Source organism: Scyliorhinus canicula, chromosome 11 (genome assembly GCF_902713615.1).
Source record: "Scyliorhinus canicula chromosome 11, sScyCan1.1, whole genome shotgun sequence".
In the NCBI taxonomy this organism is placed as follows: Eukaryota; Metazoa; Chordata; class Chondrichthyes; order Carcharhiniformes; family Scyliorhinidae; genus Scyliorhinus; species Scyliorhinus canicula.
The window spans coordinates 72,550,520-72,570,763 of record NC_052156.1 but is presented as its reverse complement, the minus strand read 5'-3'; the positions used below and the strand labels follow the sequence as shown (position 1 = coordinate 72,570,763).

The 20,244-nt window shown below is 46.6% G+C and overlaps 1 protein-coding gene across 2 annotated transcripts in view; it reads left to right on the top strand.

Moving 5' to 3' along the window:
• The window catches only part of apeh (acylaminoacyl-peptide hydrolase), a 147,501-nt gene that overhangs the window by 90,695 nt on the left and 36,562 nt on the right, over positions 1 to 20,244 (top strand). For both annotated transcript variants that reach the window (XM_038810725.1, XM_038810724.1), the window contains exons 13-16: positions 3,147 to 3,198; positions 3,338 to 3,426; positions 4,531 to 4,669; positions 14,171 to 14,254. In XM_038810725.1, the coding sequence (XP_038666653.1) occupies positions 3,147 to 3,198; positions 3,338 to 3,426; positions 4,531 to 4,669; positions 14,171 to 14,254 (364 nt within the window). The remainder of the gene's footprint in view (positions 1 to 3,146; positions 3,199 to 3,337; positions 3,427 to 4,530; positions 4,670 to 14,170; positions 14,255 to 20,244) is intronic.

Here is a 20,244-nt window from a genome sequence, read left to right as displayed (position 1 = left end):
GGGCCTTACCTGACTGCATGGCCTTTAAGCCGTCTAATATCTCCTCAACTCTGATCGGGGCGCCCAGCCCTTCTACTAGTTCCCTGCACACTTTTGGGAATGTCAGGCCGTCTAAGAAGCGCCTCATCCCCTCCGGCCCCACAGGGGTCTCTGAGCTATAAAGTTTGCAATAAAAGTCCTTGAAAGCTCTGTTCACACCCACCGCATCCCCTACCAAGTTATCGCCTCCATCCACCACTTTACCTATTGCCCTAGCCGCCTCCCTCTTTCTGAGCTGCTGAGCCAGCATCCTGCTGGCTTTCTCTCCATGCTCATATATCGCACCCCTCACCTTTCTGAGCTGCTCTACTGCCTTGCCCATGGACACCACCCCAAACTCCACCTGCAGCCTCCTCCATCCCTCAAGAGCGGCGCACTCAGGGTCCCCGCATACCTCCTGTCAATCTGCAGAATCTCCGCTAATAGTCGGTCCGCTTCTGCCCTGTCCGTCTTGTCCCTGTGAGCCCGGATTGAAATCAGCTCCCCTCTCACCACTGCCTTGAGCGCCTCCGACACCACCGCTGCTGAGACTTCCCCCGTATCATTGACCTGCAGGTAGTTTTGTGTACACTTCCTCACCCTCCAGCACACCCCTTCATCCGCCAGCAGTTCCACATCCAGCCTCCACTGCGGGTGCTGGAAGCTCTCTTCACTCACCTGAAGCTCAACCAAATGCGGGGCATGGTCGGAAATGTTGATTGCCGAATACTGCGCATCCACCACCCCTGTCAGTAGATCCCTACTCAGTATTAAAAAATTGATCCGGGAGTAGACCCTATGAACGTGCGATAAGAAGGAAAACTCCTTCCCTGTCGGCCTACCAAACCTCCACGGATCAGCCCCCGCCATCTTCTCCATGAACTCCCTCGGCTCTTTTCCCATTGTTGACAGTCTGCCTGTTTTTGAGCACGACTGATCCAAGCCTGGATCCATAACTGTATTGAAATCCCCTCCCATAACCAGCTTGTGGGAATCCAGGTCTGGTATCTTCCCCAGCACCCTCTTTATAATATCCGCATCATCCCAGTTTGGCGCATATATGTTGACCAAGACCACCTTCCTCCCTTCCAGCCTACCGCTAACCATAACGTAGTGACTTCCCCTATCCGAAACAATATTCCCCACCTCAAACTGCACCCGCTTGTTTACCAGAATTGCGACTCCCCCTAGACTTAGCGTCTAGCCCTGAGTGTAATACTTGACTAACCCAGCTCTTCCTCAAACTGATCTGGTCCTCTACCTTCAGGTGCGTCTGCTGCAACATTATCACGTCCGCCTTTAAAGCCCTAAGATGCGCGAACACTTTAGCCCTCTTCACCGGCCCATTTAGCCCTCTAACGTTCCACGTAACAAGTCTAGTTTGGGGGCAGCGCGCCCCCCCTCCGGGGCCTCTAGCCCCGCCTCCTGACAGCACCCATCCCCGACCTCTTCTCCACTTCTAAAATCGAAATCAAATCCCTCCCTCGTCAGCCAAGCAACCCCCCTCTCCCCCCCCCCCCCCCCCCCCCCCGGCAGCAACAACACTCTGTAACCTAACCCCATGCCTAATCTGATTGTATATACACACCCCACTGCGCACCCGCAGACTAGCTCACCCAGCTAGCCTAGTGGCCCGCGGCTCCGGCGCCAGCATGTCTCCCACCTATTGTTGTCTACCTGCCCGCCCCTCGAAACCATCGCCCTCATCAACCCAGCCCCGACGGCCGCCCCGTTTAAGAAACAAGACGCCACCCAACGTCAGTATAAAGAAAAAGCCAAACTCTCGCCATAATACAAATCAAAGTAATACCACTCAAAATAATATTAAGTCAAAAATCCCCACCACCAGCCCCCTCACAACACAGAAAACCCACCGAAATCAAATAATTTTTTAACTACTTTCCCCTTCTTAACAAAATACAATTAGCGAAGAGAAAAGCCAGGAACGAAAACAAACAAATGAATAAATGAGTGCAAACAGCATTTGAAACGAACAAGAAATACAGTTTCTCAAACTTAGAGCAGAATGTTCACAAGTTGGCACCAGTCCTTTCTTCCTGGCAAACTCCATAGCGTCCTCGGGCGACTCAAGGTAGTGATGTTGGTCCTCATACGTAACCCAAAGTCGCGCCGATACAGACCGAACTTAACCTGCTTCTTGAACAGGATCGACTTGACTTGATTAAAGCCTGCCCTCTTCTTGGCCACCTGCACGCTTAGATCTTGGTACACCCGCAAAATGCTGTTGTCCCACTTACAGCTCCGCGTGCGTTTGGCCCATTGGAGAATATGCTGCTTATCCAAGTACCTATGGAACCTGACCACCATCGCCCGAGGAGGGTCTCCCTGCCGTGGCTTCCTCGCCAGCACTCTGTACGCCCGATCCACCTCCGACGGTTGGGGGAAAGCCCCATCTCCCAGCAGCTTCTGGAACATGTTCATCACAAACTCCCCGGGATCAGCCCCCTCCGCCCCCTCCGGAAGACCGACAATCCTTAGGTTCTGCCTACGGGACCTGTTCTCCAAATCCTCTACCTGTTCCAGCAGCCTTTTTTGCCGGTCCCTTAGCATTCCCACCTCCATCTCCACCGCCGTCTGGCGTTTCTCTTGTTCAGCTAGCGCCTTCTCCAGTTTCTGGATCGCCCTGTCCTGGGCATCTAGCCTCAGCTCCATCCTCTCCACCGTTTCCTTAATCAGGTCCAGACATTCCTGTTTCTGTCTGGCGAAGCCTTCCCAGATGACCTGCATCAGCTCCTCCGTTGATGGTTGGGTCGAAGCCCCAGGGATCTGGACACCGGCCATCTTGTACGCTGCTGCAGCCAACACCCAGCTCGACCCTGACTTTTTGTTTCTTCCCTGTCGATCTCTTCGGACTCTCTGTTCCATAAACCAATATATACACCAAACACTTGTTCACTATTTCTTCAAATCCAGCGCTTAAAAGCGCAAACAAAGTCAGGGGGGAAAGGTCCGAATGTCTAGTCAGAGCAGGAGCCACCAAATGTGTGACCTACTCCCTCATGGTCGCCACCGGAAGTCTCATGGACATCTTTTAACCATGCTGAATGATCTGAGCCATGTTTTCCAATCCAACGGCAAGTTCTAATCGTTGTCTCTGCTCTCCTCAGGATCTCCTCGTAATAAATATTACAACAGGGATTGTGACATCACTTACCGCCGGTAAATTTTCGACTTTAGTATTTTACTTAGACTGCATTTAGTTTTCTACTTTGGCTTCAGTTAATTTAGATGCCATCTCTTCGTTGGCATCATAATGACCTGGTAAGCCTGGTGACATCCACAACTGTTTGTATTATAGGTTCAAGTGCTGGGAGCTGGACTTTGCTGGCTATTCACCAAGATCTGATGGTAGTTACATGCTCGTCCCCTAACTGCCCACCGAGTCTGGTAAGAAGGCTGTAGATTGCAGAGTAAATCTTGAAGCTTTGTAATCCATTATAAATGCAAGAAGGTGAGAGCTTATTCACAAACATGTCTGTGAGTTGTGGGGAGGGAAGAAAGACATAGACATGAACACTGGTCAAAATCTGGCAAAGCACACTACCTGTTCGGAATTTCTGTAGTGCTTAAAAGTGTATAATATGTAATCAGTAATTAGTGGAAGATGTAACAAAAAATAGAAATTTGGGAAAATTAAGGGCAATGATCTAGGGATGACACTCCGTAAACCTTGAGCACAACTCTTCAACAATTAATGCAACAATTTTGCCTTGGGTTCGCTTTGGATGAATATAATAGTCCACTTTGTACAATGCAAGGTGTCCCTGTTCAGTGTCAACATTTTTGATAAGATGGATATTGACTGCCAATATGTTGTGTTACTGATTCATAATTTGATGGCCGAACAGAGTAGACAGTGAGAAACTTCATGCTCATAAAAGGATCAAACAAGAGGGCACAAATTTAAAGTGAGTTGCAAACGAAGCAAATGTGATGTGAGAAAAAGCTGTTCACCCAACGGGTCTGGAATGCATTGCCTGGAAGTGCCGTGATAACAGCTTCAATCGAGGCATTCAAGAGGGCATTAGACTATTTGCAGGGGAATGTCACTTAAGTCATAATGCTTGTTTGAAGAGCTGCTGCAGACACGATCGTCAAAATGGCGACCATCTGAGCCATAACATTTCTGTGATTCTGTGGGTTCATCAAGAGGATTATGACTATTACTGGAAGTTTATTCAAAAATAAAGTGAGGGAGATTGCCAGGAAATAAAACAATCGTGATCTTTTGCACAGCATTCTTACAAGTTTCTGTGCAGTTTGTTAGGGTGCAGTTTTTTCTTTAGAAATTGCTGCAAGATTAATGGAATCCACTGCCCCCTGACGGCAATCCCGCTCCCATTTATGGGGTTGTTGTGTCAATCACTTTGGAACTTGACAGAGAATAGTTACTTTAATATCCAGCGGGCTACTTTTAAGGTGCACATTTAAGAAAGCAGTAACTTCATGTAGAATTGTGAGATTTAATAATCATTGTTTCATTGCTCCTAGAAAGTGGGTTTTCTGCCTGCTGCAGGGAAAGAGCAAGAAATCACTTGGATGGCACTGGAGGAAGCTGAACCATTGCCAGGCATAGAGTGGAAAATCCTGACTTTCACACCACCATGTGAACAGCAGAATCCTAAATTACGTAAGTAGGGAAAGAAGAAACTACATCAAGGAGATCAGTATGCCAACATGTGTTTTCTACTTCATTACTCTATATAGTATATTTAGCTTCCAACTATTCTTTATTCTCCATTTATCCCTCTTCTTGTTTTCCATTAACTTCTGTGCTTTTGGATGCTAAAAAATGCTTTGGTCAGCGGCTGTCCTGATTAAAATGTGTGTTCAGTAATCCTGTGAATAACATACATTCAGACAACAACAATCCCAAATTTAGCCCTCTTCTGTGCTGGTCCCAGCTGGGCTATCCCTGGTTTAATAGCCTGCTGTAATAGGGATCTCTGGTGCTACCTTTGTCTTTGATGTTTGCTTTAGTCGATACTCTTGTTAAACCTCATTCATGGATAATAACCACTTGGCAATATTACAGGAGTCAAGTGGCACCTGTAGAACTGTATATCAGAGAGAGTCAAAACCTTCGGGAGAAGGAAAAGACAATTTGTGGGAAAGCTTCCCTTTATTTGGTTTTGCCCTAAACCGATGTAGGAATCAGCTTGGCACAGGCATTATTGCCTGATTGACCTAATGTGCTATACGCAAGAGCATATAAATGAATTGGGATTCAATCAAAAATTGAGCCTAATGTGATATCTGACGGACTAAATTAACGATGGCAAGAACATGACAGATTGAATATTAGTGAATAAGTGAGAGGTTATCCATTCCGTACAAAAAATAGAAAGGCTGAGTACTTCTTAAGCGGTGAAAGGTTAGGAAGTGTGTTGTCCAAAGGATCTGGCTGTCCTTGTTGGTGAGTCATTAAAAGCTAGCATGCGGGTGCAACAAGCAACTAGGAAGGCCTTCATCACAAGGAAATTTGAGCACAGGCGTAAAGATGTCTTACTGCAATTGCATAACCTTGGTAAGACCGCACCTGGATTATTGTGTACAGTTTTGGTCTCCTTATCTAAGGAAGAATATACTTGACTTCTGATGGCACCCATGGAGTGAGTGGTCGCCATAGGGCAGCTCCGGCTCGAAGGCGTTGATTTGACCTCTTTTTACCTGAATGCAGGGGAATTTTGACAGAAGCTGTTGCTGAAGGCGTGAAGGATGCATCCCCCCACTGGGAGTGGCATGTCTGCTGGTTAGCAGACCAGCCAGAAGAAGGTTAAAGACCTGGCCAAGGAACTGGAGGAGACCTGTGGCGCAACAGCAATTAGAAAGATGTCGGAGGGGGAAGGGTTGTCACAAGTTGGAAAACCCCAGGTGGAGCAGTTGATGGCGTTCATTAGGGAGGAGTTCCGCCAGCAGCGAAAGGAGATGCAGGAAGATCAGTTGAAGGCCATCGAGGGAGCGGTAGCACCCCTGAAAGGATTGATGGCGAAAGTCAAGAAGTGCCTGGAGGCATAGGGAGGTCTTTAGGAGATGGGATACATTACACCTGACACTATCAGGGAGGGTCCAGGTGGTAAAAATGGGACATTCTGCCAAGGTTCCAGAACCCTCATTCTGAAGGCCTTTTTTTCGGAAACTAGATGCAGCGATTTCTGAGTTTATTTGGATAGGAAAGGTCCTTTGATGAATATGGCCCTGTTACAGAGGCAGAAAGGGGGTTGGCGTTACCAAATCTGTTGCACTACTATTGAACGGCGAATGCGGCGAAGGTGAGGCGGTCGTGGGAAGGAGAGAGGTTAGGATGGAGGAGGAGTTCGGTCGGGGGTCCTACCTGAGAGCCATGGTAATGGTGGCGCTTCCACTGGCACCGAGGAGATACACTGAGATTCCAGTGGTACAGTCAATGCTTAGGGTGTGGAACCAGTTGAGGAGATACTTTAGGATGGGGGGGGGGCGGAGGTGTCGATCGTAACACTGCTGTGTGGGAACTACGGGTTTAAGCCGGGGAGACGGGTGGCATGTATAGGGATGGAGAGAGGTGGGGCTGGTGAGGGCAAGGGATTTATATCTGGAGGAGAGGTTTGCACGTAGGAAGAGCTGTGGGAGAGATTAGAACTTTAGAAGGGAAACAAGTTCAAGTACATGCAAGTGAGGGACTTTGCGCGGAAGGAATGAAGAGAGTTTCCCATGCCGCCGGAAGTACACCTTATTGGACCGTTTGCTGCTCCCGGATGTGGAAGGAGAGGGTAGGATTGTGGATATGTACAGTTGGCTGGAGGAACGGGGGTAACGCAGGTGGTGAGGGTTAAGGAGAAATGGGAGGAGCGGGGGGGAGGGGGGGCGGAGGTAGATAGGATGGGGAGTATGGGGTGAGGCAATGTGTCGGGTAAATTTGATCTCCATGTGTGCGGATGAGTTTGATTCAATTTAAGGTGATGCATATGCCTCGTGCGAGGATGAGTGGGTTCTTCCAGGGAGTGGCGGACGAGTGTGAGAAGTGTGGGCGAGGACCAGCAAAGCATGTGCATATGTTCTGGGGCTGTGAGAAGTTAGAAAGATACTGAGAGGGGGTGTTTGGGACATTATCAAAGATTGTGGGGGTAGATCCCGGGCCAGGCCCGATGGTGGCGATTTCTCAGGTATCGGAAATGCTGGAGCTGGTGGAGGGGAGGAAGGCCTACTTTGTGGCCTTTGCCTCTCTAGCTGCCGACAAAGGATTCTGCAGGACTGGCAGTCGACAACACCACAGGGGATAGCGGTCTGGCGTGTATGACTTTCTCCGGCTGGAAAGGATTGAGTTTGAATTGAGGGGATTAGCGGAGGGCTTTGAGACATGATGGGGACTGTTCATGACCATGTTAAAGGAATTGTTCGTCGTGGGGGTTGGGGAGGAGGGAGGGAGGTGAAAAGGGGAAAAAATTGTACAAACTGAACTGTGAGGTGTGGAGAATATTCTTTGATTAATTTATGTTTTTGTACCTTCGAATATGTTTGGAATAAAATACATGTTTAAAAAGAAGGAAGGATATACTTGCCATCAAGAGAGTGCATTGATGGTTCACCAGACAAATCCCTGGGGTGGCAGGATTGTTTTATGAGGTGCGTTTGAGGAAACACGGCCTGCATTCTCTAGAGTTTTGAAGAATGAGAGGTGATTTCGTAGAAACTTACAAAATTCTTAGAGCGTGGATGTGGATAGGCTGTTTCCCCTGACTGGTGAGTATAGAACCAAGGAACGCAGTCATAGAATCATAGAAATGTTACAGCACAGAAGGAGACCATTCAGCCTTTCTTGTCCATGCCAGCCTGAGGACACCCAGGTGCCATTTCTAATCCCACCTTCCTGCACCTGGTCCATAGTCCTGTATCCTACAGCAATTAAGGTGCTGATTCAGGTACTTTGTATAAGATTTTAGGGTCTCTGCCTCCACCACCAACTCGGGCAGTGAGTTCCAGACTCTCAATACCCTCTGTGTAAAAAAAGGTTCTTCCTCATGTCCCCTTTACACCTTCTACCACTTATCTTGAATCTATGTCCTCTGGTTCTAGAATTCTTTACTAAGGGAAACAATTTTGTCCAGTCCACTCTCTCTTCCCCTCGTAATTTTGTGCACCTCAATTAAGTCAATCCTCAGCCTTCTTTGTTGCAAGGAAAATAACCCCAACCAACCAATAGCTACATCTTTCTAGCCCTGGCAACATTCTTAAACTTCCTCTGCACTCTGACCAGAGCAATTATTTACTCCCTGTAAGGTGGTAACCAGAACTACACACAATACTCCAGTTGTGGCCTCACCATCGTTTTATACAATTCCAACATTATATCCTTACTTTTATATTCTATACCTCTGCCAATGAAGGAGAGCATTTCATATGCTTTCTTTACAGCCTTGTCTACTTGAACTGCCGCCTTGGCGTACCTGTACACCAAGATGTCTTGCGTCATCTACCCCTTTTAGTATATACTCATTTATTATGTACTCCCTATACCTTTTTTGCCCTCCTTAAATGAATGACCTCGCAGTTCCGTGTTAAATTCCATCTGCCACTTTACAGCCCATTCCACTCACCCATCGATATCATTTTGGAGATTATAGCAATCCGTGACACTGTCCACCACTCGGTTTATATTTGTGTCGCCTGCAATGTTCCCAATCGTGCACGTTGAAATCGTTAATAGATTACAGAAACAGTAAGGGTTCCAACACCAAGCCAGTGGAACACCCACTTGAAACACCTTTCCAATTGCAAGGGCAGCCATCAACCATTACTCTTTGTTTCCTGTTACTGAGCCAACTTTTTATCCAGTTTGCCACATTGCCCCGTATCCCATGGGATTTACTTTCTTGACCAATCTGTGGTACTTTGTCAAACGTCTTTCTAAAATCCATGTACACAACACCCACTGCACTACCTTCATCGGCCCTTGTCATTTCCTCAACAAATTCAATCAAATTTGTGAGGCCTTCCTTTAACAAATCCATACTGACTAATCCCTGACTAGCATGCCTTTCTATGTGACATTAATCCTATCTCTCAGAAATGATTCTACAAATTTGCCCACCACTGACGGAAGACTAACTGGCCGATAATTGTTTGATCCCTTTTTAAACAATGGAACCACGTTTGCATTTCTCCAGTCCTCCAGTACCTCCCCTGTATCTAGTGAGGATTGGAAAATCATTGACAGAGCATCTGCTATCTTCTCCTTGATCTCCTTCAGGAGCCTCGGAAAGAATCCATCTGGCCCTGGCGACTTATCAACTTTCAAGGATTTCAACCCGTCGAGTACTTCCTCACCCTTTATTATTATCCCTTCCAATATCTCACAATGTTCCTCCTGTACTACTATATCTGTGTCATCCATTTCCTTTGTAAATACAGAGACAAAATATTCGTTTAAAACCCTTCCCACAGCCTCTACATCTACACACAAGTTCTCCTCTTCATCTCAGATAGGTCCCACTTTTTTGTTAACTAAGCTTTTACCATTAATATATTGGTAAAACATCTTTGTTTTTTTAACTTTACTTGCTAATCTTTTTTCGTGCCATCTCTTTGATCTCCGCATTTCCTTTTTGACTTTGTCTCTACATTTTCTATACTCGTCTAGGCTATCTGCAGTGCTTAGTTCTTTGTGCTTATCATATGCTTTCTTTTTCTGTTTGATCTTCCCCTGTATTCCTCTAGAAAGCTAGGGGGCGGGGTCAGGATTAGTAGTGCCACTATTATTTTTGGAGGGGACATGTCTACTTTACTGGATTGGATTGGATTGGATTTGTTTATTGTAACGTGTACCGAGGTACAGTGAAAGCTCAGCAGATCATTAAGTACATGCGAGCAGCTCAACAGATCATTAAGTACGTGGGAAGAAAAGGGAATAAAAGAAAATACATAATAGGGCAACGCAAGGTAGTCTTAGAATTACATTTTAGAAGATTAGAACACGTATAAGTTAAGTAAAAAGTGGATCTGTTGGGGCGAGCTCGCAGAGAGTCGCCTCGCTCCGGCGCCATCTTCATACATGTTATACATTTAGGATCTCACTTTTTAGTGCTTCCCACTGGTTTTCCACTGATGTATCCTCTAGCAGTGCTGGCCAGTCCACCTCAGCCGCCTGTTTTGTGCTGTGAGGTTGCGTTTCCGTCCCCTCTTTTTTTTTTTGCTGGGAGCTAGGCCAGAGGTGGTGCCTTTCATTTCGCTGCGGTTTGGGAACATTCTCGGCGGCTGTTGCCGCTGGGCCCCGTAAAAGGACGGACTCCGTTTCTCACGACTTCCAGGGTGGAGGAGAGAGATGGGGGGACTGCCTTTGGTGAGACCTGTTGGCTTTAGCCAGCTGGCACTTGGTTCAGGTCCTTTTTAAAGGTAGCACTTGACCCTGAATCGTCCGGCCCCGGTCTCCCTCAACCAAACATCACCAAAGCAGATTTATCTGAACATTGTCCAATTGCTGCCTGGGGGACCTTTACTATGTCCAGTTCAGGCTGCATTAAAACACTGACCACTTTTTTCAAGGTTAGAAACATGCATTGGGGCGCCCTGAGGTCGTGAAAGGTCTTTTAGAAATGCAAGTTTTTTTTCTTGCATCCCCTTTCCTTATTTCGCAGTTTGTTCTACTACAGAGTCAATCCAGGACCAAAACTCAAAGTGGTGGGATGGAAAACAGCCACATTTGGGTTGAAATTGTCCTGCATACCTGTTTGGGTTTGCGTGATGAATATAAGAAATTGTAGCATTTCGTAGTTTGTATTTTGCTGTAATATTATTAAAACCTAGATTCCAATGCATGCAAACAATATTTGGATTTGGATTTTTGTTTATTGTCATGTGTACCGAGGTACAGTGAAAAGTATTTTTCTGCGAGTAGCTCAACAGATCATTAAGTACATGAAAAGAAAAGGAAATAAAAGAAAATACATAATAGGGCAACACAAGATACTCAATGTAACTACATAACACTGGCATCGGGTGAAGCATACAGGGGTGTAGTGTTAATGAGATTGGTCCATAAGAGGGTAGTTTAGAAGTCTGGTGACAGCGGGGAAGAAGCTGTTTTTGAGTCTGCTCGAGCTGGGATTAAACGTGAAGTAACCAGTGTTTTTTTCAGGGGAAGTGTTCTACTAGAGGGCTTAAGTGGGTCGGTGCAGACTTGATGGGCCGAATGGCCTCCTTCTGCACTGTATGTTCTATGTTCTGAAAAATTTGCCTCCCTCTCGTTCAAAATATTTACTTCTGCTGTTTCTCTGTCCTTTTCCATTGTAATACTGAATACAACTGAATTGTGATCACTATCCCTGATATGGTCGGCAACTGTCACTTCACCCACTTGCCCTTTTTCATTCCCCAAGACCAGGTCTATAAGACATAGGAGCAGCAGAATTAGGCCATTCGGTCCATTGAGTCTGCTTCACCATTCAATCGTGGCTAATATGTTTCGCATCCCCATTCTCCTCCCTTCTCCCCATAAACATTGATCCCCTTATTAATCAATAACCTATCTATCTCTGTCTTAAAGACACTCCGTGATTTGGCCTCCTCAGCCTTTGCGGCAAAGAGTTTCACACTTTTTTGCTGAAGAAATTCCTCCTTATCTCAGTTTTAAAGTATTATCCCTTCAGTCTGAGGCTGTGCCCTGGTGTTCCAGTTTTTCCTATTAGTGGAAACATCCTCTCCACGTCCACTCTATTTAGGGCTCACAGTATCCTGTAAGTTTCAATAAGGTCCCCCCCTCATCCTTCTAAACTCCAACGAGTGCAAACCCAGAGTCCTCAACCATTCCTCACATGACAAGCTCTTCATTCCAGGGATCATTCTCGTCAGCCTCCCCGGACCCTTTCCAAGGCCAGCACAGCCTTCCTTCAATACGGGGCCCAAAACAGCTCACAATACTCCAAGTGGGGTCTGAGCAGAGCCTTATACAGCCTCAGAAATACATCCCTGCTCTTGTACTCTAACCCTCTCAACGTGAATGCTAACGTTGCATTTGCCTTCCTAACTGAACCTGCACATTAACCTTAAGAGAATCTTGAACTTGGACTCCCAAGTCCCTTTGTGCTTCTGATTTCCTAAGTCTTTTCCCATTCAGAAAATAGTCTGTGCCTCCATCCTTCCTATCAAAGTGCATAACCTCACACCTTTGCACATTGTGTTCCATCTGCCACTTCTTTGCATACTCTCCTAGCCTATCAAAGTCCTCTGCAGCCCCCCTGCTTCCTCAATCCTATGTGTCCCTCTGCATATCTTTGTATCATCTGCAAACTTAGCCACAGTGCCCTCAGTTCCTTCTTTCAGGAATTGCAGCCGCTCTTGTTGGGTTTGTCACTAATTGGTTGAAAGAAATGTCCTGAACACGCTGCACAAATTTTTCTCCCTCAGTTTTCCTTATATTATTATATTATATTATTTAAGTTGATATTGGGGTAGCTAAAGTCTCCTATTATTGCCCTCTTGTTCTTACAGGCAGCATTTTCCTACATATTTGATCTTCTATCTCTCTTTTGCTATTTGGGGGTCTGTAGTATAGTTCCAGTAGTATCACTGCCCCTTTTTTAATTCTAATCTCAATCCATAAAGCCTCGTTTGTTGACCAGTTTAGTATATCAATTCTTGGGATAAGAGGTGAACCATTTCAGATTGAAATGAGGAGTAATTTCTTCACTCAGAGGAAGGTGAATCTTTGGAATTCTTTCCTATAGAGGGCTGTGGAAGCTCAATCATTGCGCATGTTCAAGATCAAAATCTGTAGATTTCTGGATACAAATGGAATGAGGGATGTGGGATAATGGGAAAAATGACATAAGAGGTAGATGGTCTGTTTAGATGATGGAGGAGACTCAATGGGCCTAATGGTCTGGTGTTTCAATTTCCTATGATGCGGAGATGCCGGCGTTGGACTGGGGTGGTACATTGCCGAGACTATGCAGACACTGCGACAGTCAATCAACGGACATCGCGTGACAATCGGCAGGCAGGAATGTTCCCTTCCAGTCGGGGTACACTTCAGCAGTCAAGGGCGTTTAGCCTCTGACCTTCGAGTAAGCATTCTCCAAGGCGGCCTTCAGGACGTGCGACAACACAGAATTGTCGAGCAGAAACTGATCGCCAAGTTTCGCACCCATAAGTACGGCCTCAACCCGGACCTTGGATTCATGTCACCTTAATGAAAAAATGAAAATCGTTTATTGTCACAAGTAGGCTTCAATGAAGTTACTGTGAAAAGCCCCTAGTCGCCACATTCCAGCGCCTGCCCGGGGAGGCTGGTACGGGAATCGAACCGTGCTGCTGGCCTGCTTGGTCTGCTTTAAAAGCCAGCGATTTAGCCGAGTGAGCTAAACCAGCCCCTTACATTCACCCCCTACCATCTGGACTGGGCTTGTGAAATCCTACCAACTGTCCTGGCTTGAGCCAATTCACATCTCTTTAACCTGCGATTATCCCTCTCTCCAGTTGCTCCGTCTGGACCTCTAAAGACTTAAATACCTGCAAAGACTCGCATTCGAAGTATCATCTTGCATCATTGACTTTGTCCACATATGTGATTGTGGAACCCACCTCTTCACTCACCTGATGAAGGAGCAGTGCTCTGAATGCTAGTGATTTGAAACAAACCTGTTGGACTTTAACCTGGTGTTGTAAGACTTCTTACTGTGTCAATTTCCTATATTAGCTCACTAAGGACTGAAGAAACCAGAGAACTGCTGAACACATTGTACTATTCTTTATTCTCTGATTTTTTCATTTTGCAAGTGCTTGCACTTAACAAGTTGCATGTTTTGCTAAATGCTAAATGATTTTGTTTGGTCTGAATTGCTTTCAGATTATAGAAATTGTGTTCAGTTGGCAGCATTTTCTTTCTACTCCAAATATTTATTCCCGATTTGTTGTACAGTTTCTGTTTCCCTCCAGAAACACACTGTCTGATAATCTGACAAAGCAGAAAGATCCCAGTTTCAAATGTGCAATTGGCATTGCGTGAATTTGAAGTGTCAGGGCTGTTGTGTTCTGTCCTCTGTCAGGGTAACCTGTTGCATGTGCAGGAGAGACAACTGACTGCTGAGATACAATCTAGTGCTGCTAATTATGTGCTGTTGTAACTTTTTTTTCAGTTGGTTCTTACTTTTTCATTCAGGTGCAATGGATTTTGAATGTATACTATTACTACCAGGAGCAAAGAGGGAAGGTGATTCGCCTCCATTAGTTGTTTGGCCGCATGGTGAGTTACAATTATTGTGGAATGCACTGTAATGAATTCTCTGGAATGGGACTGTGTAGTGTTGCACGTTTTGCTATGAGTGCAAAACGCGTTTATTGGGGTGTATTAACTTGCCTGTGTTAAAGGCCGTGTGCTTAACACCACTAGGCTCTGTCTTATGTATTTTTCAGCTCAGGAGTCGCCAGTTGCCATATAGACAACTCACATATATTCCAAGGTCAAGTTCAAAGTAATAAAACGATACACCGATTAGTAAGTTCCAAACGATCAATATTTATTATACAATTATAATAAATACGCATGCACACACTAAGGGACTAAGCTATGACTAGACTAAGCAAACAGAATACTTAACTACACAGGAACAGGCAAGGTCAGGGAGCGAGGCCTTCGTCCCGGTCTTGGGCTGCAACCTTCAGAAAGCGTGCTGGTCACTGGGGGTCTAGCGGGCTTAGTTCGCGTAGCGAGCGTCGTACTGGCACTTACGGTTCGGCGGCTGGTGCTCAACGGCTGGAGTCAGGATACAGCTTCAAGTTCTTGGTCAGGGCCGGAGCACGAAACAACAGACAGGCCCATGTGTGGGGGTCTATATTTATAGGGGTCCCCAATGTCCTTCCCTCTTCTTGGGCGGGCTTTACCTCTAGGTATCGATTGGATAGCTTCCAATCGATATCTTTTGAATTCCTCCAATGTAAGGGTCTTTCTCGATGGTGGGGGCGGTTTCTATAGTGGATACTTCTGGTGCCGCTCTGTCTGGACATCCACTTAAAGTATCTTATTCAAACCCAAATGTTGCCATTGTGTGTGCCTAGATCTGGACTGCCTCATTAGTATGTAGAACGTTCTGCCATTATCACCTTTGGTTGGAGATCTTCCACCTGGCCAGAAACTGGTTTTGCTGCTTGCAAAATGCTAATGAGTGTTTGCAGGCTGTTTGCCTTGGCTAAACTGTTTTTCCCTACAGTCTTAGCGATTCTCCATTTTGTCTGGTTCAGTGTCCATTTTAGGTGGCTACAGTGGCTACATTCCCTCCTTGTGATCCTCACAATCAAAATATTGTGAAGGATCACCTATGTACGTTGCCTTGAGTGCATCTGGGTTGCCTTCTTTGTGTTCCCTGACCTCGGCAAGCTCCTGAGCGTCTACTCTGTCCTTAATTATGGGAAGAAAGAATTTTTACCTTACATCTCTACTTGGTGCTATGTCAAAGGGGACATGCATTACCACAAACTGGAACCTCTACCTATCACAATTATCCTTAACTTAACTAAAACATTTCCTTACAGACTAAACCTCATCCATTCATACCACATCACATAACATTTCCTGACTCGGCAGTCGAGTTCAGGACAATATAATACATGGGTATATTTTTTTATTCATTACACAGTGCTTTATTCATTTATGGGCTGGGGGGATTGGTGAAACCCGAAGATAGGAGATTGAACTCCATAGACGGTTGAGGGGCAGGAACGGGAGGCTCTCCTCTTCCACTTCCTCAACCTGAGGGTCTGTACAAGTATGGCGAGGATCGCAATCACTAGCAGTGATTCAATCACGTATGACATGGAGTACCATGTCATAAATTTTGTGCACCAGGTCTGAACCTCACTGATCAGAGCTGAGCACTGGGGAGTGGCTGTAAGTGAAACATTTACGGTGGGGGTTGTGGGGGAAACGTGTCTTGCTTCCACACATACAAATATAACATTTAAAAGCAATAGGTGAGCTTCCATCATCTTCAACTTGTTCTTCCTTCTTTCTTCCTCCTGTATGGACAATCCTTGCTTCGATCCCTGTCTCGTCCTTCGAAAGCTATGGGATCAAGCACAGTATCTGTCAATACAGCTTAATATCCTTACTTGTTAGTGTATCTGTCTTTCAATTCCAATTGACCCATTAAAAATGACTGGCCAAGTCACACCCTGTGACTCCCCTCATTTTTTTTTCAAAAGCGAATTTAATGAACACAATACACCTAACAACTCTCCTCCTGCGAGCCGTCTCGCAGGCTTTGCTCATTTACCATCCGAATGTTCCTGGATGTAAATAGCATGTGGGATGGCGGCCTAAGGGCTACCTAACGAAAATGGAAACAAATTTGAAATGAAAGGTCGAATGGGTTGCGTATGGGCCGCTACGGGTACGAGTTGGATGGGATCCCCGGGTAGGGCGTGCTGTGCCATACCCGAGCTTGGCTGACCAAAGTGGGTTCTCAGACAGGGCGGGTCCTCAGTGCCGTTTGTCCACTGACTGAGTAACCTGGAGTAAACGGGTAAGAATGTGGTCACTGTGACTTGCAGCCTCTATTCGCCGAATAGAGGGGCACCTAAAAACAATGGAGGAGCCAAGATGCTCCTTCATCTGAAAACATGAGCTGGGCTTCAGATATTTTAGACGATAAGGTGAGCTGCTCACCATAGAAGTTCTCAGACGTATCTGCAGATAAACTATTGTGTGTGTAAGGCGGTCACAAGCCTTACAACTTGAAAAGATCTCCAATCAAACGGGTTTGGGAACTGAAGTTCTCAAAGGTATCGGCGGACAAACTAACGTGTGTGTGAGGTGGTCACAATCTTTTCAGCTGAAAAGAAGATGTCCATCCTCCAACTGAATCATTTACATTCCTGAAAGACAAACAAACATAAAACGAGAGACAAACATACGTGCAGGTTCCATCAGAAAGGACATCGCTTCCCTCAAACGATTCCTATTTTACATCATCTGGACACCTCACTTTTCCTCTGTCTCTGTGAACAGGGTCACAAAGGGGTTGCCGTATCGGGATTCAGACACCGTGTCGTCCTGCTCTCCCGGATCCCACACCCTTGTGTGGATCAGGCATGATATTTTTGAATTGTGTGACCGGGGGTCACTTTCATCGTTGCGGACAAGTCGGTACGAATTGTCCCTGTGCCAGAGTGTTGGGTCCAAAAGTGAATGGGTATTGTCGGGGTCGTCGGGGTCGGGTGGTGGGTCTGGGTTTTTAATGTAAGTGACTTCCATTGGGTCACTGTAGTCGGGGTCATAGTCGCTGCTATGTGGGCTGTAGTGTGGTGTGCTGTGGCTGTCCTCAGAGTCAGTGTCTGCATCGCTGTCTCTGCCGCGGCAGCTTGTGGGCGTTTCGGGGCGTGGTCTGTCGTGGTCAGTGGGCGGAGTCGTGGGCGAGTCTGAGGAAGAACTGGTCTGTGAGGGGGATGGTGGAAACGTGTCTCTAGTGGGTGGGGTGAGGTGTTCTGCTGCGTCTAGCAGGACATGGTGAGCATGGTTGGCCTGTGTTCCATATGCCTTTAACTGGTTGATATGGAACCACGCGGTCTTACCATTAGGATATTTTATCCTATAAACTGAGGGGCTAATTTTATCCGAAATTGAGTATGGGCCGGAATATTTTGGTGCCAAAAAACTGCTGGGGTTGTATACAGATAGCATTACCTGTTGCCCAACCTGGAATTCTGTGGGGTGTACGGTCTTGTTAAAACAAGCTGTGCGTTGTTTACGGCGTTTCCCTAGCTGAACTGCGGCTGCAATCTGTGCAGACCTCACAGTCTCAACCAAGTCTTTAACCGTCTTTTCGTGTGTGAGGGCCGTCACCTCGGGGCTAGTCATGTCCAGTCCTAAAAGGAATTCTGTACCTTTCATAGGGCGTCCGGTCATGAGTGTGTGTGGTGTGTATCCTGTGGAAGTGGAAACTGTATTTCGGATGAACATTAATGCAAATGGGAGCACTGAATCCCATGTGGAGTTGTTCTCTTGAATCATTTTCCTAAGCGTGGATTTTAGGGTCCGATTCATGTGCTCTACAATCCCGCTGGACTGTGGGTGATACGCAATATGAAAATTTTGTTTTATTCCAAATATTGTCAGGACGTTCTTCATGACCCGTCCTGTGAAGTGAGATCCCTGGTCCGAATCAATGCTACGGGGTAAACCCCATCTCGTGAAGATGTGGTGGGTCAGGATCTTTGCAGCTGTCTTAGCTGTATTCGTTCTAGAGGGGAAAGCCTCTACCCATTTGGTAAAGGTATCGATGACCACCAGAACGTATTTATAGCCATTCCTACAAGGGGGCAATGGTCCTATAAAGTCGATCTGGAGGTTTGTCCAGGGGCCATTAACTGGTCGAGTATGCCGAAGTTGTGCCTTTTTAGAATACCTCTCCGGGTTATTCTGGGCGCAAATAAGGCAATTCTCGATGTAGTGACCCACATCTGTCCTTAGGTTAGGCCACCAACAGAGCTGCCTGAGGTGCCTCGTGGTTGCGTCGGTCCCTTGGTGACCGTGTCCATCATGGAACAAAGCAATCATTTCATTCCTGTCCTGCTGCGGGACCACATAAAGTTGGTCCTTTATGATCACACCCTCATGTGTGGTCAGTGCGTGTCTGAATTTATCATACTGTGGCACAAAGTTGCCTTTGAAAATCTCCCTGAGATCCTCATCCTGCTTTTGTGCGTCTACTAAATCTTTAATACTGGTCTGTGAGATTTGGACTGCGCTCACAGGGGCGCTAGCTGGTGCGCTAGCTGGGGGTGTCCATAAGTGTCCTCGCCTGGAACCTGCCTTAGCCAGTGCGTCGGCTTTTACATTCCATGGGGGGGATGACCTATGGTGGCTTCTTACTTTTATGATGCCGAAGGTCCTGTCCTTCGCTTTCTCTAAAATGTGCTTGAGTAAAGGGGCTGATGGAAGGGGTTTCCCATCTGCGGAGACAAAACCTCGTGTCCTCCACAGGGGCAGAAAATCGGTTAAACTATTGCAGACATATAAACTGTCCGAATATATGTCCGCTGGGCTGGGGAAAGAATCGGGGTGGTCCACTATATATGCTATGGCCGCGAGCTCTGCTGCCTGCGCGCCTAAGTGTCCCGGTAATTTTAAAGCTATCTCTTCGAGAGCGCGCCCCTGCGCGTCCTCTACATAGATGCCGCATCCTGTGATACGCTCACCGTCTAAAACTGTGGATGAACCGTCTACGTAAATCCTCAGTGGTCCACACGTGTCTGTGGGTTGGGGACTTTGTTTTGGGTTCCCTATCTTCCTGGGGGGTGTCTTTGCTATAAAGGGTCCTGTGTTATGTAAGGGGGCTATAATTTCACATTCATGGGGCTGTCCTGGGTATTGGAGGATGTCGGCTAAAAATGTGTGTGTGCGGGTCCGTTTTACTGTAATGTCCCGTCCTTGTAAAAGTAGTGTCCACCTAGCTGCCCTAATCTGGCTAACTGAACCGTCCTTCAGTCGACCGTCTAGGAGTAACTGTGTGGGGGTGTGCTCGGTCAAAATGGTGGTGGGGTTGAGTCCGGTAATGTACGAAAAATATTGCACTGCCCAGAAGACAGCAAGGAGGTGCCTCTCGCAGGCTGAAAATCCTTGTTCAACTGGGTCTAACAGTCGGGAGGCATAAGCCACTGGTCTTAGCTGCTCGTGCCGTTCCTGAAGTAACACGGCCGAGAGGGTCAGATCTGTGCTCGCTACCTCTATTGCATAGGGGGAAAGTTGGTCTGGGACTTGTAGCGCGGGTGCTGCGCTAAGGGCTTTCTTTAACTCCTCCACAGCCTCTGTATGCTGCGGAAGCCATTCCCAGGGGGCTCCTTTCTTAAGGAGGTCTGAGAGTGGGGCGGCTTTTGTCGCGAATCCGTCGATGTGGTTCCGACAATAACCAACCAGTCCTAAAAACGACCGGAGGGCTGAAACATTCTGGGGAAGGGGCAATTTGACAATCGAATCAATTCTTTTGAATTCGATCTCGCGTTTGCCGTGTGTGATGACTGTTCCCAAATACATCACTTTACTTTCCAAAATCTGGGCCTTTCTTGGGTTAACTTTACATCCAATCTCGGTTAAAAGTTCCAGGAGTTCGGCCAGAAGCGTAATGTGCTCTGCCTTTGTGTCTGTCTGCAGTAGTAGGTCGTCTACATACTGTACCAGACATTCGGGGCGGGAAAATTTTGCTAAGCCATTCGCCAACTGTCGGTGGAAAATGGAGGGGG